Raw genomic sequence first — 15,744 nt, forward strand, 5'->3', positions numbered from 1 at the left:
GCAGACTTGTATTATTGCTATATACACCCTCCCCATAATAAATATATACAGTCCCCCTATAATAACTATATAAATAGTCATAGATAAAATAAATAAAAATTGTACTCACCTTCCATAGTTCCCCCGACTCGCCGTCCTCATCTTCCCTCGCAGTCTCGGATGTAAACAAAGATGGTGGCGCCCTTCTGCAGGCGGCGCTGTGAAATCACACGCTGCAACGTCACACTCTGCGCCACCAGCGGCAGGACATCGTTATTTTTGTTTACATGCAATTGTCTATGGCTGAGCCTGGAACTTATTGTTCCCTCGCTCTGCCATAGACGAAAGGCAGGCACATCGGCAAGATTCAGCCCGGGAGGCGAATACACTGTTGGCGATTCAGGCGGTTATGTGACCGCCCAAATCGCCCAAATTTGGCGGGGGCGCCTTTAAGAGCAGATTGGTGGGGCCCCTGGGGCGTGCCCCGGGAGCTCCCCTATGATCCGGCCCTGACTATAATCCACTCATACCCATAATTTCCTTTTACTGTAATCCCCTAGTGACCATTGCAGTTCTTCTTTGTACCTTCTCTGGTTCATTCATATCCCTTTGACGAGGTGTCCACAATTTAACACAGTGGGGGACATTTACTTACCCGGTCACTGGAGTTCACAGTAACTGCATTGTCCGTGTATAATGCTGTAGGTGGCGATTCACTAAGATCATGCACCCGATATCCTGCATGTGTCACTTCCCCGCTCAGGTCCCCGGAGTTCACCTTCTTCTTCCTGGTGCATGTAAGTGCATTGTCCGTGTATAATGCGCTGTGCGGGGAGTCACTAAGATCCTGCACCCGATATCCTGCATGTGTCACTTCCCCGCTCAGGTCCCCGGAGTTCACCTTCTTCTTCCTGGTGCATGTAAGTGCATTGTCCGTGTATAATGCTGTAGGTGGCGATTCACTAAGATCATGCACCCGATATCCTGCATGTGTCTCTTCCCCGCTCAGGTCCCCGGAGTTCACCTTCTTCTTCCTGGTGCATGTAAGTGCATTGTCCGTGTATAATGCGCTGTGCGGGGAGTCACTAAGATCCTGTGCCCGATATCCTGCATGTGTCGCTTCCCCGCTCAGGTCCCTGGAGTTCACCTTCTCCTTCCTGGTGCATGTAAGTGCATTGTCCATGTATAATGCGCTGTGCGGGGAGTCACTAAGATCCTGCGTCAGATATCCTGCATGTGTCACTTCCCCGCTCAGGTCCCTGGAGTTCACCTTCTTCTTCCTGGTGCATGTAAGTGCATTGTCCGTGTATAATGCGCTGTGCGGGGAGTCACTAAGATCGTGCGCCCGATATCCTGCATGTGTCGCTTCCCTGCTCAGGTCCCTGGAGTTCACCTTCTTCTTCCTGGTGCATGTAAGTGCATTGTCCGTGTATAATGCGCTGTGCGGGGAGTCACTAAGATCCTGCGCCCGATATCCTTCATGTGGCGCTTCCCCGCTCAGGTCCCCGGAGTTCACCTTCTTCTTCCTGGTGCATGTAAGTGCATTGTCCGTGTATAATGCGCTGTGCAGGGAGTCACTAAGATCCTGCACCCGATATCCTGCATGTGTCACTTCCCCGCTCAGGTCCCCGGAGTTCACCTTCTTCTTCCTGGTGCATGTAAGTGCATTGTCCGTGTATAATGCTCTGTGCGGGGAGTCACTAAGATCCTGCGCCCGATATCCTGCATGTGTCACTTCCTCGCTCAGGTCACCGGAGTTCACCTTCTTCTTCCTGGTGCATGTAAGTGCATTGTCCGTGTATAATCACTATACACTATAATAAGTCACTAAGATCGTGCACCCGATATAATCCAGTTTAGGGATAGAGGGGGCAGAGAGCAATCCCCACATAGACAGGCGGAACGCGTGGGGATCGCTCTCTGCCCCCTCTATCCCTAAACTGGATACTTAAGATATTGAGGTAACTATGACTCCATTGGAGACGATACTCTAATTACACTTTTAAGCACTTTTATGTCTTTACGTGTGATTATCTCTGATGCAGTCTAAGTAATTTATGCTTTTATGCCTCTAGCGGATTCATTCATCATCCGGATAGTGGGGTCTGTTTAGCACTCAGTTGTGCTTTTTAAATGTTTTTAAACAATTCTTGTGATTTAATAAAGATTTAATCCATATATTTCTGAAAGTTGTAGTGGACATCCCTCTTTTTTCCTTCGAGTTTGAAAACGTCCCCTAATTTGTGTCACATAGAGGTCAGAGCAGCTGCGCCACAAAAGGGTCACCTGCACCACAATCGCAGCGCAGAGGCTTCTTAAATACCTTTGCAAGCGGTTTTAGCCCCAAAAATGGCGCACAGTCCGACTAATGTGCGGGGCAGAGCCCTTTCCACAAATTCAGAATTCACTAAAACAATGGTTCTACATAGTCCTTGTTTATGTCCATGTAATTTATTAAAACACGGAATCCTCCTGAACAGGAGACACTGTTGGTCGTCACATTCCCCTTGATTTTTGGGTTTGTTACCTTGTGTCAGTCCTTACTGCAGTTTTGTCCTTCTATTCATACATCAGTAAGATGACATAAGCCGGTCCGGTATCTTGCTGTATCTGGGGCGTCATGTGTAGGAGGGACGCTTAAAGGGAACTACAGCTACAGCTACAGCTAACTACAGCTAGTGACAGGTTCCCGCAGAGCCCTATTAACTAAATGCCAGCCTTCTTTTAGCTAAAAATTATTTCCCTCACTCACTGTCTCCACCCCCCCCCTTCTAAGGATTCAGCATTTATTGTCATGTGACCGGGGCAATGTCATTTAACATATGCAAAAAGTACTCCATGTATGTATCTGATCACATGAAATCAAAGCAGCCTCCATGCACTTCTACTCCTCCCCATCCTCCATGGAGGCTGCTGTGTTTTCATGTGATCAGATTCATACATGGATATTGTTTTGCAAATGTTAGTGGGTAAAGGACCATAGATGACATCACCCTGGTCACATGACATGAAGTGCTTAATGGTGAGAAGGGAGGATGGGAAGACACGCCCCCTCTGACTTCCTGCTGGACCTGGCCATATGCCAGGTAAGATAAAGTTCATTTTATGGGGATGTGAGGAGAAGGGCAGCATTTAGATATCAGGGCTCTATGGGAACCTGTCACTGACTGTATATGTGAAAGCCATGGGGCAGGGTTGCCTTTAAAAAAGGGCATTTAAAATCTGCAAAATTTTGTTGTATAGTTGGGTTTGTGCAGAAGTCTATAACATGTGGGTGAGATGTGAGCTCAAACCTGAGACATCTTGTCAGGGTAAGACGCTTCCTGCCTCTTGTCTGGTTATTTCCCCCCCATTCTATTTGTGGAGCTGGGTCACTGCTGCTATATGCCCCGGCATCATATATATGTCATGTAGGAGCGCAGTGTGGTAAGGAGGAGGTGGCACAACAGACTGGCAAGTAGGTCACCGTAATGGGAGGCGCAGTCATAACTAAAACCTGTGGTACGAGGGGCTTCCTCTAGAACATGTCATATGTGATCACCCAACACCCAGACATGGCGCCCGACTCTCCACAGACACTTCTATGGAAGTCCTGAGACCCCAATCCCTTGCTGATGTGGTGGGTGTATATCAGACATAATGGGGGTCATTTACTAAGGGCCCGATTCGTGTTTTCCCGACGTGTTACCCAAATATTTCCGATTTGCGCCGATTTTCCCTGTATTGCCCCGGGATTTTTGCGCACGCAATCGGATTGTGGTGCATCGGCGCCGGCATGCACGCGATGGGGCAGATTTACTTACCCGGTCCATTCGCGATCCAGCGGCGCGTTCTCTGCAGTGGATTCGGGTCCGGCCGGGATTCACTAAGGCAGTTCCTCCGACGTCCACCAGGTGGCGCTGCTGCGCTGAAGTCCGCTGAAATGCACTCAAGTACACCGGCCTATTCCTAGTGAAGGTAAATGCAAGCTCCTCGACACTTTTTGTTTTTTAAATGCGGCGGTTTTTCCAAATCCGTCGGGTTTTCGTTCGGCCACGCCCCCCGAATTCCGTCGCGTGCATGCCAGCGCCGATGCACCAAAATCTGATCACGTGCGCCAAAATCCCGGGGCAATACAGGGAAAATCGGCGCAAATCGGAAATATTCGGGTAACACGTCGGGAAACCGCGAATCGGGCCCTTAGTAAATGACCCCAAATGAACTAGAGAGGGTGAAGAGGAGAACGTTTATGGACATCAAGGTTATGGGTGGATGAGACAGTAAGGACAGGATATTATTGGGGCCAATGACCGATCCATTGACAATGTACAGAGATCTTTCTAATCATCTCCCGACATCTTAGCCCTGTAACTATGACATGAAGACACCGCTACCCCTAGAGAGAGATATATCACCAAGATCATAGACCAGACACATATCTCCAACATTATAGACAGCATTCTCTACATCAGAGACACTATAGACTTAATTGTCACAGGTACAGGGTCAGGAGGGACCGGGATGTCTGCAGTGTAATAATATCACATGTTATGGATGATACATGGTACAGGGTAAGGAGGGGCCAGGATGTCTGCAGTGTAATAATATCACATGTTATGGATGATACATGGTACAGGGTCAGGAGGGACCGGGATGTCTGCAGTGTAATAATATCACATGTTATGGATGATACATGGTACAGGGTCAGGAGGGGTCAGGATGTCTGCAGTGTAATAATATCACATGTTATGGATGATACATGGTACAGGGTAAGGAGGGGCCGGGATGTCTGCAGTGTAATAATATCACATGTTATGGATGATACATGGTACAGGGTCAGGAGGGGCCTGGATGTCTGCAGTGTAATAATATCACATGTTATGGATGATACATGGTACAGGGACAGGAGGAGCGGGATGTCTGCAGTGTAATAATATCACATGTTATGGATGATACATGGTACAGGGTCAGGAGGGACCGGGATGTCTGCAGTGTAATAATATCACATGTTATGGGTGATACACGGTACAGGGTCAGGAGGGACCGGGATGTCTGCAGTGTAATAATATCACATGTTATGGATGATACATGGTACAGGGACAGGAGGGGCCGGGATGTCTGCAGTGTAATAATATCACATGTTATGGATGATACATGGTGCAGGGTCAGGAGGAGCTGGGATGTCTGCAGTGTAATAATATCACATGTTATGGAGGATACATGGTACAGGGTCAGGAGGGGCCGGGATGTCTGCAGTGTAATAATATCACATGTTATGGATGATACATGGTTCAGGGTCAGGAGGGGCTGGGATGTCTGCAGTGTAATAATATCACATGTTATGGATGATACATGGTTCAGGGTCAAGAGGGGCTGGGATGCCTGCAGTGTAATAATATCACATGTTATGGATGATACATGGTACAGGGTCAGGAGGGGCCGGGATGTCTGCAGTGTAATAATATCACATGTTATGGATGATACATGGTACAGGGTCAGGAGGGGCCGGGATGTCTGCAGTGTAATAATATCACATGTTATGGATGATACATGGTACAGGGTCAGGAGGGACCGGGATGTCTGCAGTGTAATAATATCACATGTTATGGATGATACATGGTACAGGGACAGGAGGGGCCGGGATGTCTGCAGTGTAATAATATCACATGTTATGGATGATACATGGTTCAGGGTCAGGAGGGGTCGGGATGTCTGCAGTGTAATAATATCACATGTTATGGATGATACATGGTTCAGGGTCAAGAGGGGCCAGGATGTCTGCAGTGTAATAATATCACATGTTATGGATGATACATGGTACAGGGTCAGGAGGGGTCAGGATGTCTGCAGTGTAATAATATCACATGTTATGGATGATACATGGTACAGGGTCAGGAGGAGACGGGATGTCTGCAGTGTAATAATATCACATGTTATGGATGATACATGGTACAGGGTCAGGAGGGGCTGGGATGTCTGCAGTGTAATAATATCACATGTTATGTATGATACATGGTACAGGGTCAGGAGGGGCCGGGATGTCTGCAGTGTAATAATATCACATGTTATGGATGACACATGGTACAGGGTCAGGAGGGGTCGGGATGTCTGCAGTGTAATAATATCACATGTTATGTATGATACATGGTACAGGGTCAGGAGGGGCCGGGATGTCTGCAGTGTAATAATATGACATGTTATGGATGATACATGGTACAGGGTCAGGAGGGGCCAGGATGTCTGCAGTGTAATAATATCACATGTTATGGATGATACATGGTACAGGGTCAGGAGGGGCCGGGATGTCTGCAGCGTAATAATATCACATGTTATGGATGATACATGGTACAGGGTCAGGAGGGGCCGGGATGTCTGCAGTGTAATAATATCACATGTTATGGATGATACATGGTACAGGGTCAGGAGGGATGTCTGCAGTGTAATAATACCACATGTTATGGATGATACACGGTACAGGGTCAGGAGGGGCCGGGATGTCTGCAGTGTAATAATATCACATGTTATGGATGACACATGGTACAGGGTCAGGAGGGGCCGGGATGTCTGCAGTGTAATAATATCACATGTTATGGATGATACATGGTACAGGGTCAGGAGGGGCCGGGATGTCTGCAGTGTAATAATATCACATGTTATGGATGATACATGGTACAGAGTCAGGAGGGACCGGGATGTCTGCAGTGTAATAATATCACATGTTATGGATGGTACATGGTACAGGGTCAGGAGGGGCCGGGATGTCTGCAGTGTAATAATATCACATGTTATGGATGATACATGGTACAGGGTCAGGAGGGGCCGGGATGTCTGCAGTGTAATAATATCACATGTTATGGATGATAAATGGTACAGGGTCAGGAGGGGCCGGGATGTCTGCAGTGTAATAATATCACATGTTATGGATGATACATGGTACAGGGTCAGGAGGGACCGGGATGTCTGCAGTGTAATAATATCACATGTTATGGATGGTACATGGTACAGGGTCAGGAGGGGCCGGGATGTCTGCAGTGTAATAATATCACATGTTATGGATGATACATGGTACAGGGTCAGGAGGGGCCGGGATGTCTGCAGTGTAATAATACCACATGTTATGGATGATACATTGTACAGGGTCAGGAGGGGCCGGGATGTCTGCAGTGTAATAATATCACATGTTATGGATGATACATGGTACAGGGTCAGGAGGAGCCGGAATGTCTGCAGTGTAATAATATCACATGTTATGGATGATACATGGTACAGGGACAGGAGGGGCCAGGATGTCTGCAGTGTAATAATATCACATGTTATGGATGATACATGGTACAGGGTCAGGAGGGGCCGGGATGTCTGCAGTGTAATAATATCACATGTTATGGATGATACATGGTACAGGGACAGGAGGGGCCGGGATGTCTGCAGTGTAATAATATCACATGTTATGGCTGATACATGGTACAGGGTCAGGAGGGGCCGGGATGTCTGCAGTGTAATAATATCACATGTTATGGATGATACATGGTACAGGGTCAGGAGGGGCCGGGATGTCTGCCGTGTAATAATATCACATGTTATGGATGATACATGGTACAGGGTCAGGAGGGGCCGGGATGTCTGCAGTGTAATAATATTACATGTTATGGTTGATACATGGTACAGGGTCAGGAGGGGCCGGGATGTCTGCCGTGTAATAATATCACATGTTATGGATGATACATGGTACAGGGTCAGGAGGGGCCGGGATGTCTGCAGTGTAATAATATCACATGTTATGGATGATACATGGTACAGGGTCAGGAGGGGCGGGATGTCTGCAGTGTAATAATATCACATGTTATGGATGATACATGGTACAGGGTCAGGAGGGGCCGGGATGTCTTCAGTGTAATAATATCACATGTTATGGATGACACATGGTACAGGGTCAGGAGGGGTCGGGATGTCTGCAGTGTAATAATATCACTTGTTATGGATGATACATGGTACAGGGTCAGGAGGGGCCAGGATGTCTGCAGTGTAATAATATCACATGTTATGGATGATACATGGTACAGGGTCAGGAGGGGCCGGGATGTCTGCAGTGTAATAATATCACATGTTATGGATGATACATGGTACAGGGTCAGGAGGGGCTGGGATGTCTGCAGTGTAATAATATCACATGTTATGGATGATACATGGTACAGGGTCAGGAGGGGCGGGATGTCTGCAGTGTAATAATATCACATGTTATGGATGATACATGGTACAGGGTCAGGAGGGGCCGGGATGTCTTCAGTGTAATAATATCACATGTTATGGATGACACATGGTACAGGGTCAGGAGGGGTCGGGATGTCTGCAGTGTAATAATATCACATGTTATGGATGATACATGGTACAGGGTCAGGAGGGGCCAGGATGTCTGCAGTGTAATAATATCACATGTTATGGATGATACATGGTACAGGGTCAGGAGGGGCTGGGATGTCTGCAGTGTAATAATACCACATGTTATGGATGATACATGGTACAGGGTCAGGAGGGGCCGGGATGTCTGCAGTGTAATAATATCACATGTTATGGATGATACATGGTACAGGGTCAGGAGGGGCCGGGATGTCTGCAGAGTAATAATATCACATGTTATGGATGATACATGGTACAGGGTCAGGAGGGGCCGGGATGTCTGCAGAGTAATAATATCACATGTTATGGATGATACATGGTACAGGGTCAGGAGGAGCCGGGATGTCTGCAGTGTAATAATATTACATGTTATGGATGATACATGGTACAGGGTCAGGAGGGGCTGGGATGTCTGCAGTGTAATAATATCACATGTTATGGATGATACATGGTACAGGGTCAGGAGGGGCCGGGATGTCTGCAATGTAATAATATCACATGTTATGGATGATACATGGTACAGGGTCAGGAGGGGCCCGGGATGTCTGCAGTGTAATAATATCACATGTTATGGATGATACATGGTACAGGGTCAGGAGGGTCTTTTGCTTCAGTATTGTAAGGTTATAGTTTGAATTATATGGAGTAACATCTTTTGTTGGTCTTATTTGCTGTAATACAATGGTTCCTGTCCAGTCTGGCTTTTGATGGCTCAAGGAAACATTATTGGGCATGTATTGTGGGATTTTGGTGTCCTCTAGACATTTTGGGGGTCATTTACTAAGGGCCAGATTCGCGTTTTCCCGACGTGTTACCCGAATATTTCCGATTTGTGCCGATTTTCCCTGTATTGCCCCCGGGATTTTGGCGCACGCGATCGGATTGTGGCGCATCGGCGCCGGCATGCACGCGAAGGAAATCGGGGGGGGCGTGGCTGAGCGAAAACCTGACGGATTCGGAAAAAACCGCCGCATTTAAAACAATAAAAGTGTCGCTTGGGAAGCGCTTACCTTCACTTGGTCCGGCTCGGTGAATTTCAGGGCATTCGGATGCTTTTCAGCGCAGCAACTACCTTGATGAATCCCGGCCGGAACCGAATCCAGCGCAGAGAACGCGCCGCTGGATCGCGAAAGGACCGGGTAAATCTGTCCCATTTTGATATGTTGTATAACATTGTTCTGTATATTGCACCCACAGTCCTTATGACATGACATTGATGTAGATCTCGTCTTCTCTTTCAGTGTCCTGCGTCCAGCTATCCACCGTTCAGGCATCATCCCTCCAGGTGTCATCCCTCCAGGTATCATCCCTCCAGGTGGTGACATATCCTGCGGGGGGCGCTGTCACCCTGAGCTGCTCAGATGAAACCAACACAACCAGAGACCTGTCAGACATAACACAAATCAACTGGAGAAGAGAAGATGGACTGCGCTCTCTATATTATGTATCAGATGGCACAAAACATGATACAAACTTCTCAGACCCCAGAATCTCCCTCCTGAGTGCCCAGTACCCCCCGATCCTGCAGATCACAGACGCACGAGCCGGGGATGCTGGGAATTATTCCTGTAAGATTACTATGGTTTCATCAGGAGTTATAAGGAAATCGTGGACCCTTCAGATATCAGGTAGGTCATATATGTCTGAGCCCTTATCATCCATGGGGACTGGAATATGTATGAAACCCCTGATATGGGGGGGGGGGGCACAGTGTCCCCTATGGAATGACACTGGGATGTACTGATACAGGGACCTGCGATGGCGGCTGCTGCTCCGAGTCCAGTCTCATCAGTGTCACAGGGAGATATATCGGCCGTGTCGGATCTTCTCGTGTCTCCCCTCTCGGTCATACAATATTCTTCCACCTAGATTCTGGTTCCTGTACCGGGTCCAATAAACCAGTCTGGAGACCACCCGCCCTTCAGCTTTCTTCTCTAGCCTGAGATGTTTCAGTCATTTCATCAATTGGCCAAAAAAAAAAAATTTGGAATCACAAACTCTTGGAAACCCATCCGTGGTGCGGTCTATTTCCTGGCCTCTCCGGAGACACGTGGATCTTGTTGTTTCCTGCGCTGGGCCACGGCGGGTGCACATCGTCCACGTGATGTCACTGCTGAGCCTGGAGAGACATATAGAAGACAATGGGCTGATTTTAGGTCACATTTCTGGATCTGACCCGAGGCAGGAACCTGATGAGACGTAGAATTGGGTTCCATAGAAATACTGGGAAATCTCTCTCTGGATGTGTTGGATTCCGAAACCAAAGGTGAAGAGTCAGGAAAAACATAAAAGCACACGTGTATTATTGTGCACAGGTAGAAGCCTCTCACCCTGGGATCATGGAGTCAGAATATCGGACAATGTTAGGTCCGAGGAAAGTCGCTATCCCGGGAATGTGGACGTCCGCAGAGATGGCACTATACACACATGTGGTCTCGTCTTTTTGGGGCGCTGCATCGACGGATCATAAGATTTGGTTTAGTTAAAACATAGTTATTGGGGTTACAACACGTTTCAGCTCCGGCCAGGAGTCTTCATCAGGTAAAGGACTTCTCCCAGCCGGAGCCGAAACGCGTTGTAACCCCAATAAATATGTTTTAACTGAACCAAATCTTACAATCCGTCGATGCAGCACCCCAAGAAGACGAGAACACATGTGTGTTAGTGAGTCTGATGGGATTTTTCCGTGAAGCAGAGACACCAGTCTCTTCCAGGTGGACAGAGTTACTAATCCTGAATTATTTGCATTATTATACATTTTTCCCAGGATGCATTGCCTGGTGTCTTCTGACTTCCGATTCTCTTCTAGTCCTGAGTGATTATCAGTCAATGCTCCTCTATTGTTTTCCAGATCCGGTCCGGTCACCTCTCATCTACATCATTCCTTCAGTAATTGGTCTGATACTGATTATCACAGCGGGACTGATTTACTGCAAGTTCTGCTCAAAGTGGAAGTAAGTGAACCCCTGAATATAACATGTAACACATCACCATCATTTATATGTATGTTTAGTGGTAAGAGCACAAACGCTGTCGGTAACCCCAACTACCACCCTGATTAGGACACCTAATAATAACATTAATGCTTGGAAACCTCAGACCTTATAGTTCTCTCAGCTTTCTATGGGCCCCATATGTCACAGGCCTTATAGGACACTACATGGCAGTATTATGCACTGCGTCAGGATCAGGGGTAGTGGACCCACTGGACCCCCGCGAGCGATGATGCAAGAAGACACCTGGGAGCGGAGTGCTACCGGTTTTCTTCAGAGCCCGTGGCGAAGCGAGTTGGATTTGCTGTGGCAGGATACCACCAGGTCGCTCCACAGGCACAACTGTGCTCGCGGTGGTGGCCGAGGCGAGGTACAGAATCGCTAGGCAGGATCAGAGCCGGAGTCAGGCAGGAGGTCAGGGCAGGCGGCACAGGATCAGAGTCAGGAACGTAGCAGAAGGTCACAATGGAAAATGCACAGGAATCACAACAGGAAGCTTTCTCTAAGGCTGTGAGGCACAAAGATCCGGCAGGGGACACAGGAAGGAGCCGGCTATTTAACAGGTCAGTGGCCGGCCAGCGCCAATTAGTGGCACACTGGCCCTTTAAATCTTACAGAGCCGGTGCTCTCTAGAAGTCGGGGACGCGCACATCGAGCCGTGGGAGATGCCGCTGGAGCGCGGAGAGGGGCACATGGAGGTACATTGCAGGTTGGGATTAGTTTCCAGATCTGGAATCTTTCCATGATATGTACTTTCTTAGATCCGTGTTATATATTGGGCTTTTGTATGGTTGTAAAAGGGACAAAAATATAAAAAATTCCCTTGCCCCTTTCTAATGATGAGAGAGATGTCCTCCGTTCTATCTGTCACTGTAATATCCATGAACAGGGGCCGTCCATGACTGATCTCCATATAACACACAGATACAGAATCGGATTCCACTAACATCTCATCTACCAGGAAAGATTTTTGGTGATATTTTTGCTCTATCTCCACATCTAGACCCGATGTTACAGTTTGCAGAAGTCAGAGATCTCATCTACATAAAGGCTGAGTCACATTGTGGACACAAACCACTTATCATGTCCCTGGTTACATCCGCAAACTATTTTTAATTACATAGAAAATCGAAAAATTTAGAAAAAAGGAGAGAGTTTTTTTTATAAAAATTGAACCAAACCCCCGGAAATAGGAAGAATAAACTGATAGGAACTCGATCCTGACCGACTCCACACATGATCCATAACACACGTGTATCATATTATCCTGTACACTGATACATCATCCATACATTGTATCTGATACTCCCCCAACCTGAGGGCAAAGCAGGAGAAATCCGCTGACTAAGGCTCCATTCACACACATATACGGCTGATATACGTCCCCCATACACTCACGGCACCCAACGGGAGAGGTACGGTGCAGCACACATGCGGCACCGTACAGCTCCGTAGCCCGGGAAAAGATAGGACATGTCCTGTGGAGAGGGGTGGGGGTGGGCAGCGCTCCTCCTCCTCCTCTCCCCGGCGCCGCCGTGTGCATGTAGCCTAATATTGGTATCACATTATCCTACTAATATTCCACTTCCAGACAAAACATAATGGGGCACATTTACTAAGGGTCCGCAGCCGCGAATCCGTCGGGTTTTTCCCGAATATTTCCGCTGTGTGCTGTATTTCACGGGATTGTGGCGCACGCGATCGATTTTTGGCGCAATCGCGCTGACTTTCACGCGACAGAAATCGGGGGGCGTGGCCACCGGACAACCCGAAGGATTCGGAAAAACCGCAGAATTTAAAAAGCCATTTGTGTCGCAAGATCAAGCACTCACATACACCAGAAAAAAGCAGGTGAACTCCGGCGGACCTCGGCGCAGCAGCGACACCTGGTGAATATCGGTGCACGGACCTTAGTGAATCCCGGCAGAACCCGAATCAGCGTCGGAGAACCCGCCGCTGGATCGCGACTGGACCGGGTAAGTAAATGTGTCCTAATATCCATAATAATAGATTATCCCCTCCCCAACAGTGTAAAGAATTCACCTTCCTCTAATCCGCCTCCTGATCTGAGTTTAAAACTTTGATCTCTTTTGATCCCAGTCCAAACTTGTATTTATTCCCACCTGGAGGCCTTAATTAGCTGCATTCATAAAGTATTATCATACTCCAGAGCTGCACTCACTATTCTGCTCATGGTGGTGGTTGGAGGTCACTGGTGGTCATTTACTAAGGGCCCGAATCGCGTTTTTCCGTCACGTTACCGAATATTTCCGATTTGCACCGATTTTCCCTGGATTGCCCCAGGATTTTGGTGCACGCGATCGGATTGTGGCGCATCGGCGCTGGCATGCACGCAACGGAAATCGGGGGGCGTGGCCGTAAGAAAACCCAATGAATTCGCATTTGAAAAAAAAAAAAGTGTTGCTTGACACGCACTTACCTGCACCCATCGTAGGACGGTGAACTTCAGTGCACTCCGACAGAATTCAGCGCAGCAGCGACACCTAGTGGACATCGGGCGAACTACCTTAGTGAATCACCGGAAGACCCGAATCAGCATAGGAGAACGCGCCGCTGGATCGCGAATGGACCGGGTAAGTAAATCTGCCCCACTGTGTACAGAATGTTATGTAACTTGTTATTTCTGATATTTGTGCAGTGGAATTCCCAACAAGATTCGCCAAAGCAGCGCAGAAAACAACGAGAAGGAAGAGGTGAGTCAAACATTTTTGCATTTCAGTTATCCAAGTAGTTTAATGAAATTGGATATTTTGTATAATAACAATAATAATAATATTATGAATATGATTTTTATTAGAAATATAAAATAATTGTTAAATAATAATAGAATAATCGTCATTTGAGATGATCTGTGATTTTGTGTTGTGAACAGTTTTCTAATATCCTTATAAAGAAATTGTCCTTAGTTTGTAAATGAATGGACTGCGATGTCCCTTAGTTACAATGTTACTGCTCCGTTACTATGACAAATCTGTCTACAGGATTGAAGTTGTGTCTCTCTCTCTTCTCTTGTTGGTTACACAGCTGTTAGTGTTAACCCTTCCTGCTCTGGCTGTAGTATGCTATGAACACTATACTCAAACATCAAGTTCAAGGTGATGTGGTTAATCCTCCCTTCTCAGAGCTGTGTAACCACACACAGGGAGCTGAGATGTGACTGTGCACCCTCCATAGACACACACTCTACAGGCTGGAATATGCGTTTCTATGGGAGGGAGGAGCTTGATTTTTTCATTGTCAGACATCTTTGTATATTGAGCCCCGCCCACAACACTAATTTGTTCTATAATGTAAGATTCTGGAACATTCCTCCATATTTAATGTGTATTTTTGGTGTTCCCCTCCAGCCGGTGTATGAGAACGCCCAGGAGGATTACTTCCTTCATTTCAACACTCTGTACGACAGGACACCGAGCGTTCCCACCACCCAGAGACCTGTCATTCCCATGTCGGAGAGATGATGGCGCCAGAGCTGTGAACCCTTTATATTATGAAGATATTTATTATACGTGAGGACACAGTTTATAGAGTATTTGCCTTCAATGGTCAATTGTACCAGAACTTGTGATGGGTCTAGGATCTTGGTGGGCAGGAACCTATGGAGACGATGGGCCCACGGGGCTTTGGGGCTCATGGTAATTGGAGTGAAAAATCTCTACACTGATGAAGATGAATGTGAAGCACCCAGAGGTCCATCATGACTCTCTCACCCGATGACTCGCCCGATGACTCACCCGATGACTCACCCGATGTACCTGGAGTCATCCAGTGGATTGTCCAATGCTCATGACTGGTGGAAACTCAATGATTTTTATGTGTGATTCTGATCCTTCCAGGGTGAGAAGAGCTCAACCCAGTATTGGAGAAGATGATCCCTACTGCAAGAGCAGGGGTGGAGCTATGGGGCCATAAAGGGCCCCTGTGGTGGCTACATCAATGAACCTATGTGGCCCCTGTGCTGGGCACTAGTTGGAGCTTTAATAATCCACTGGCCGGTACCTTGTGTGCAATCACTATAGACACGTTTCACACCCGACCTCTGTTTTTATGTAATATATTGTGTATTCTGTAACTATGGTAACTATTAATATTAAAATGTAATACAATTGTCTCCATACTGTGGGTGTAAATTCATTGAAAATGTCCATCAACATATGTGGGATAAACACATGATCATTACATAGAAATTCAGATCTAGCAACATTAGAATTTTAAACCCCGCCCCTGCTCAGTAGAGGAACACCCCCAAGGAGATAGAAATTTTTTAAGGCTATTTTATATAAATCACATCCCTATTGTTCCAGACATCTTTGAGAACTGAGTACAGAACTGTTCCAGACATTTTTCTCGCCAGGGAGGTTGTTCCAGACATTTTTAC

At 47.1% G+C, this 15,744-nt stretch overlaps 1 protein-coding gene across 1 annotated transcript in view; it reads left to right on the plus strand.

The window, feature by feature from the left end:
- The window catches only part of LOC140119683 (uncharacterized), a 59,959-nt gene extending 44,516 nt beyond the window's left edge, over positions 1–15,443 (plus strand). Inside the window, exons 2-5 of the mRNA XM_072138966.1 lie at positions 9,594–9,980; positions 11,204–11,306; positions 14,005–14,059; positions 14,714–15,443. Of these exons, the coding sequence (XP_071995067.1) occupies positions 9,594–9,980; positions 11,204–11,306; positions 14,005–14,059; positions 14,714–14,827 (659 nt within the window). The 3' untranslated portion in view covers positions 14,828–15,443. The remainder of the gene's footprint in view (positions 1–9,593; positions 9,981–11,203; positions 11,307–14,004; positions 14,060–14,713) is intronic.
- The last annotated feature ends 301 nt before the right edge of the window (positions 15,444–15,744 follow it).

The sequence above is a fragment of the Engystomops pustulosus genome, chromosome 2, assembly GCF_040894005.1.
Source record: "Engystomops pustulosus chromosome 2, aEngPut4.maternal, whole genome shotgun sequence".
Classification (NCBI taxonomy): Eukaryota; Metazoa; Chordata; class Amphibia; order Anura; family Leptodactylidae; genus Engystomops; species Engystomops pustulosus.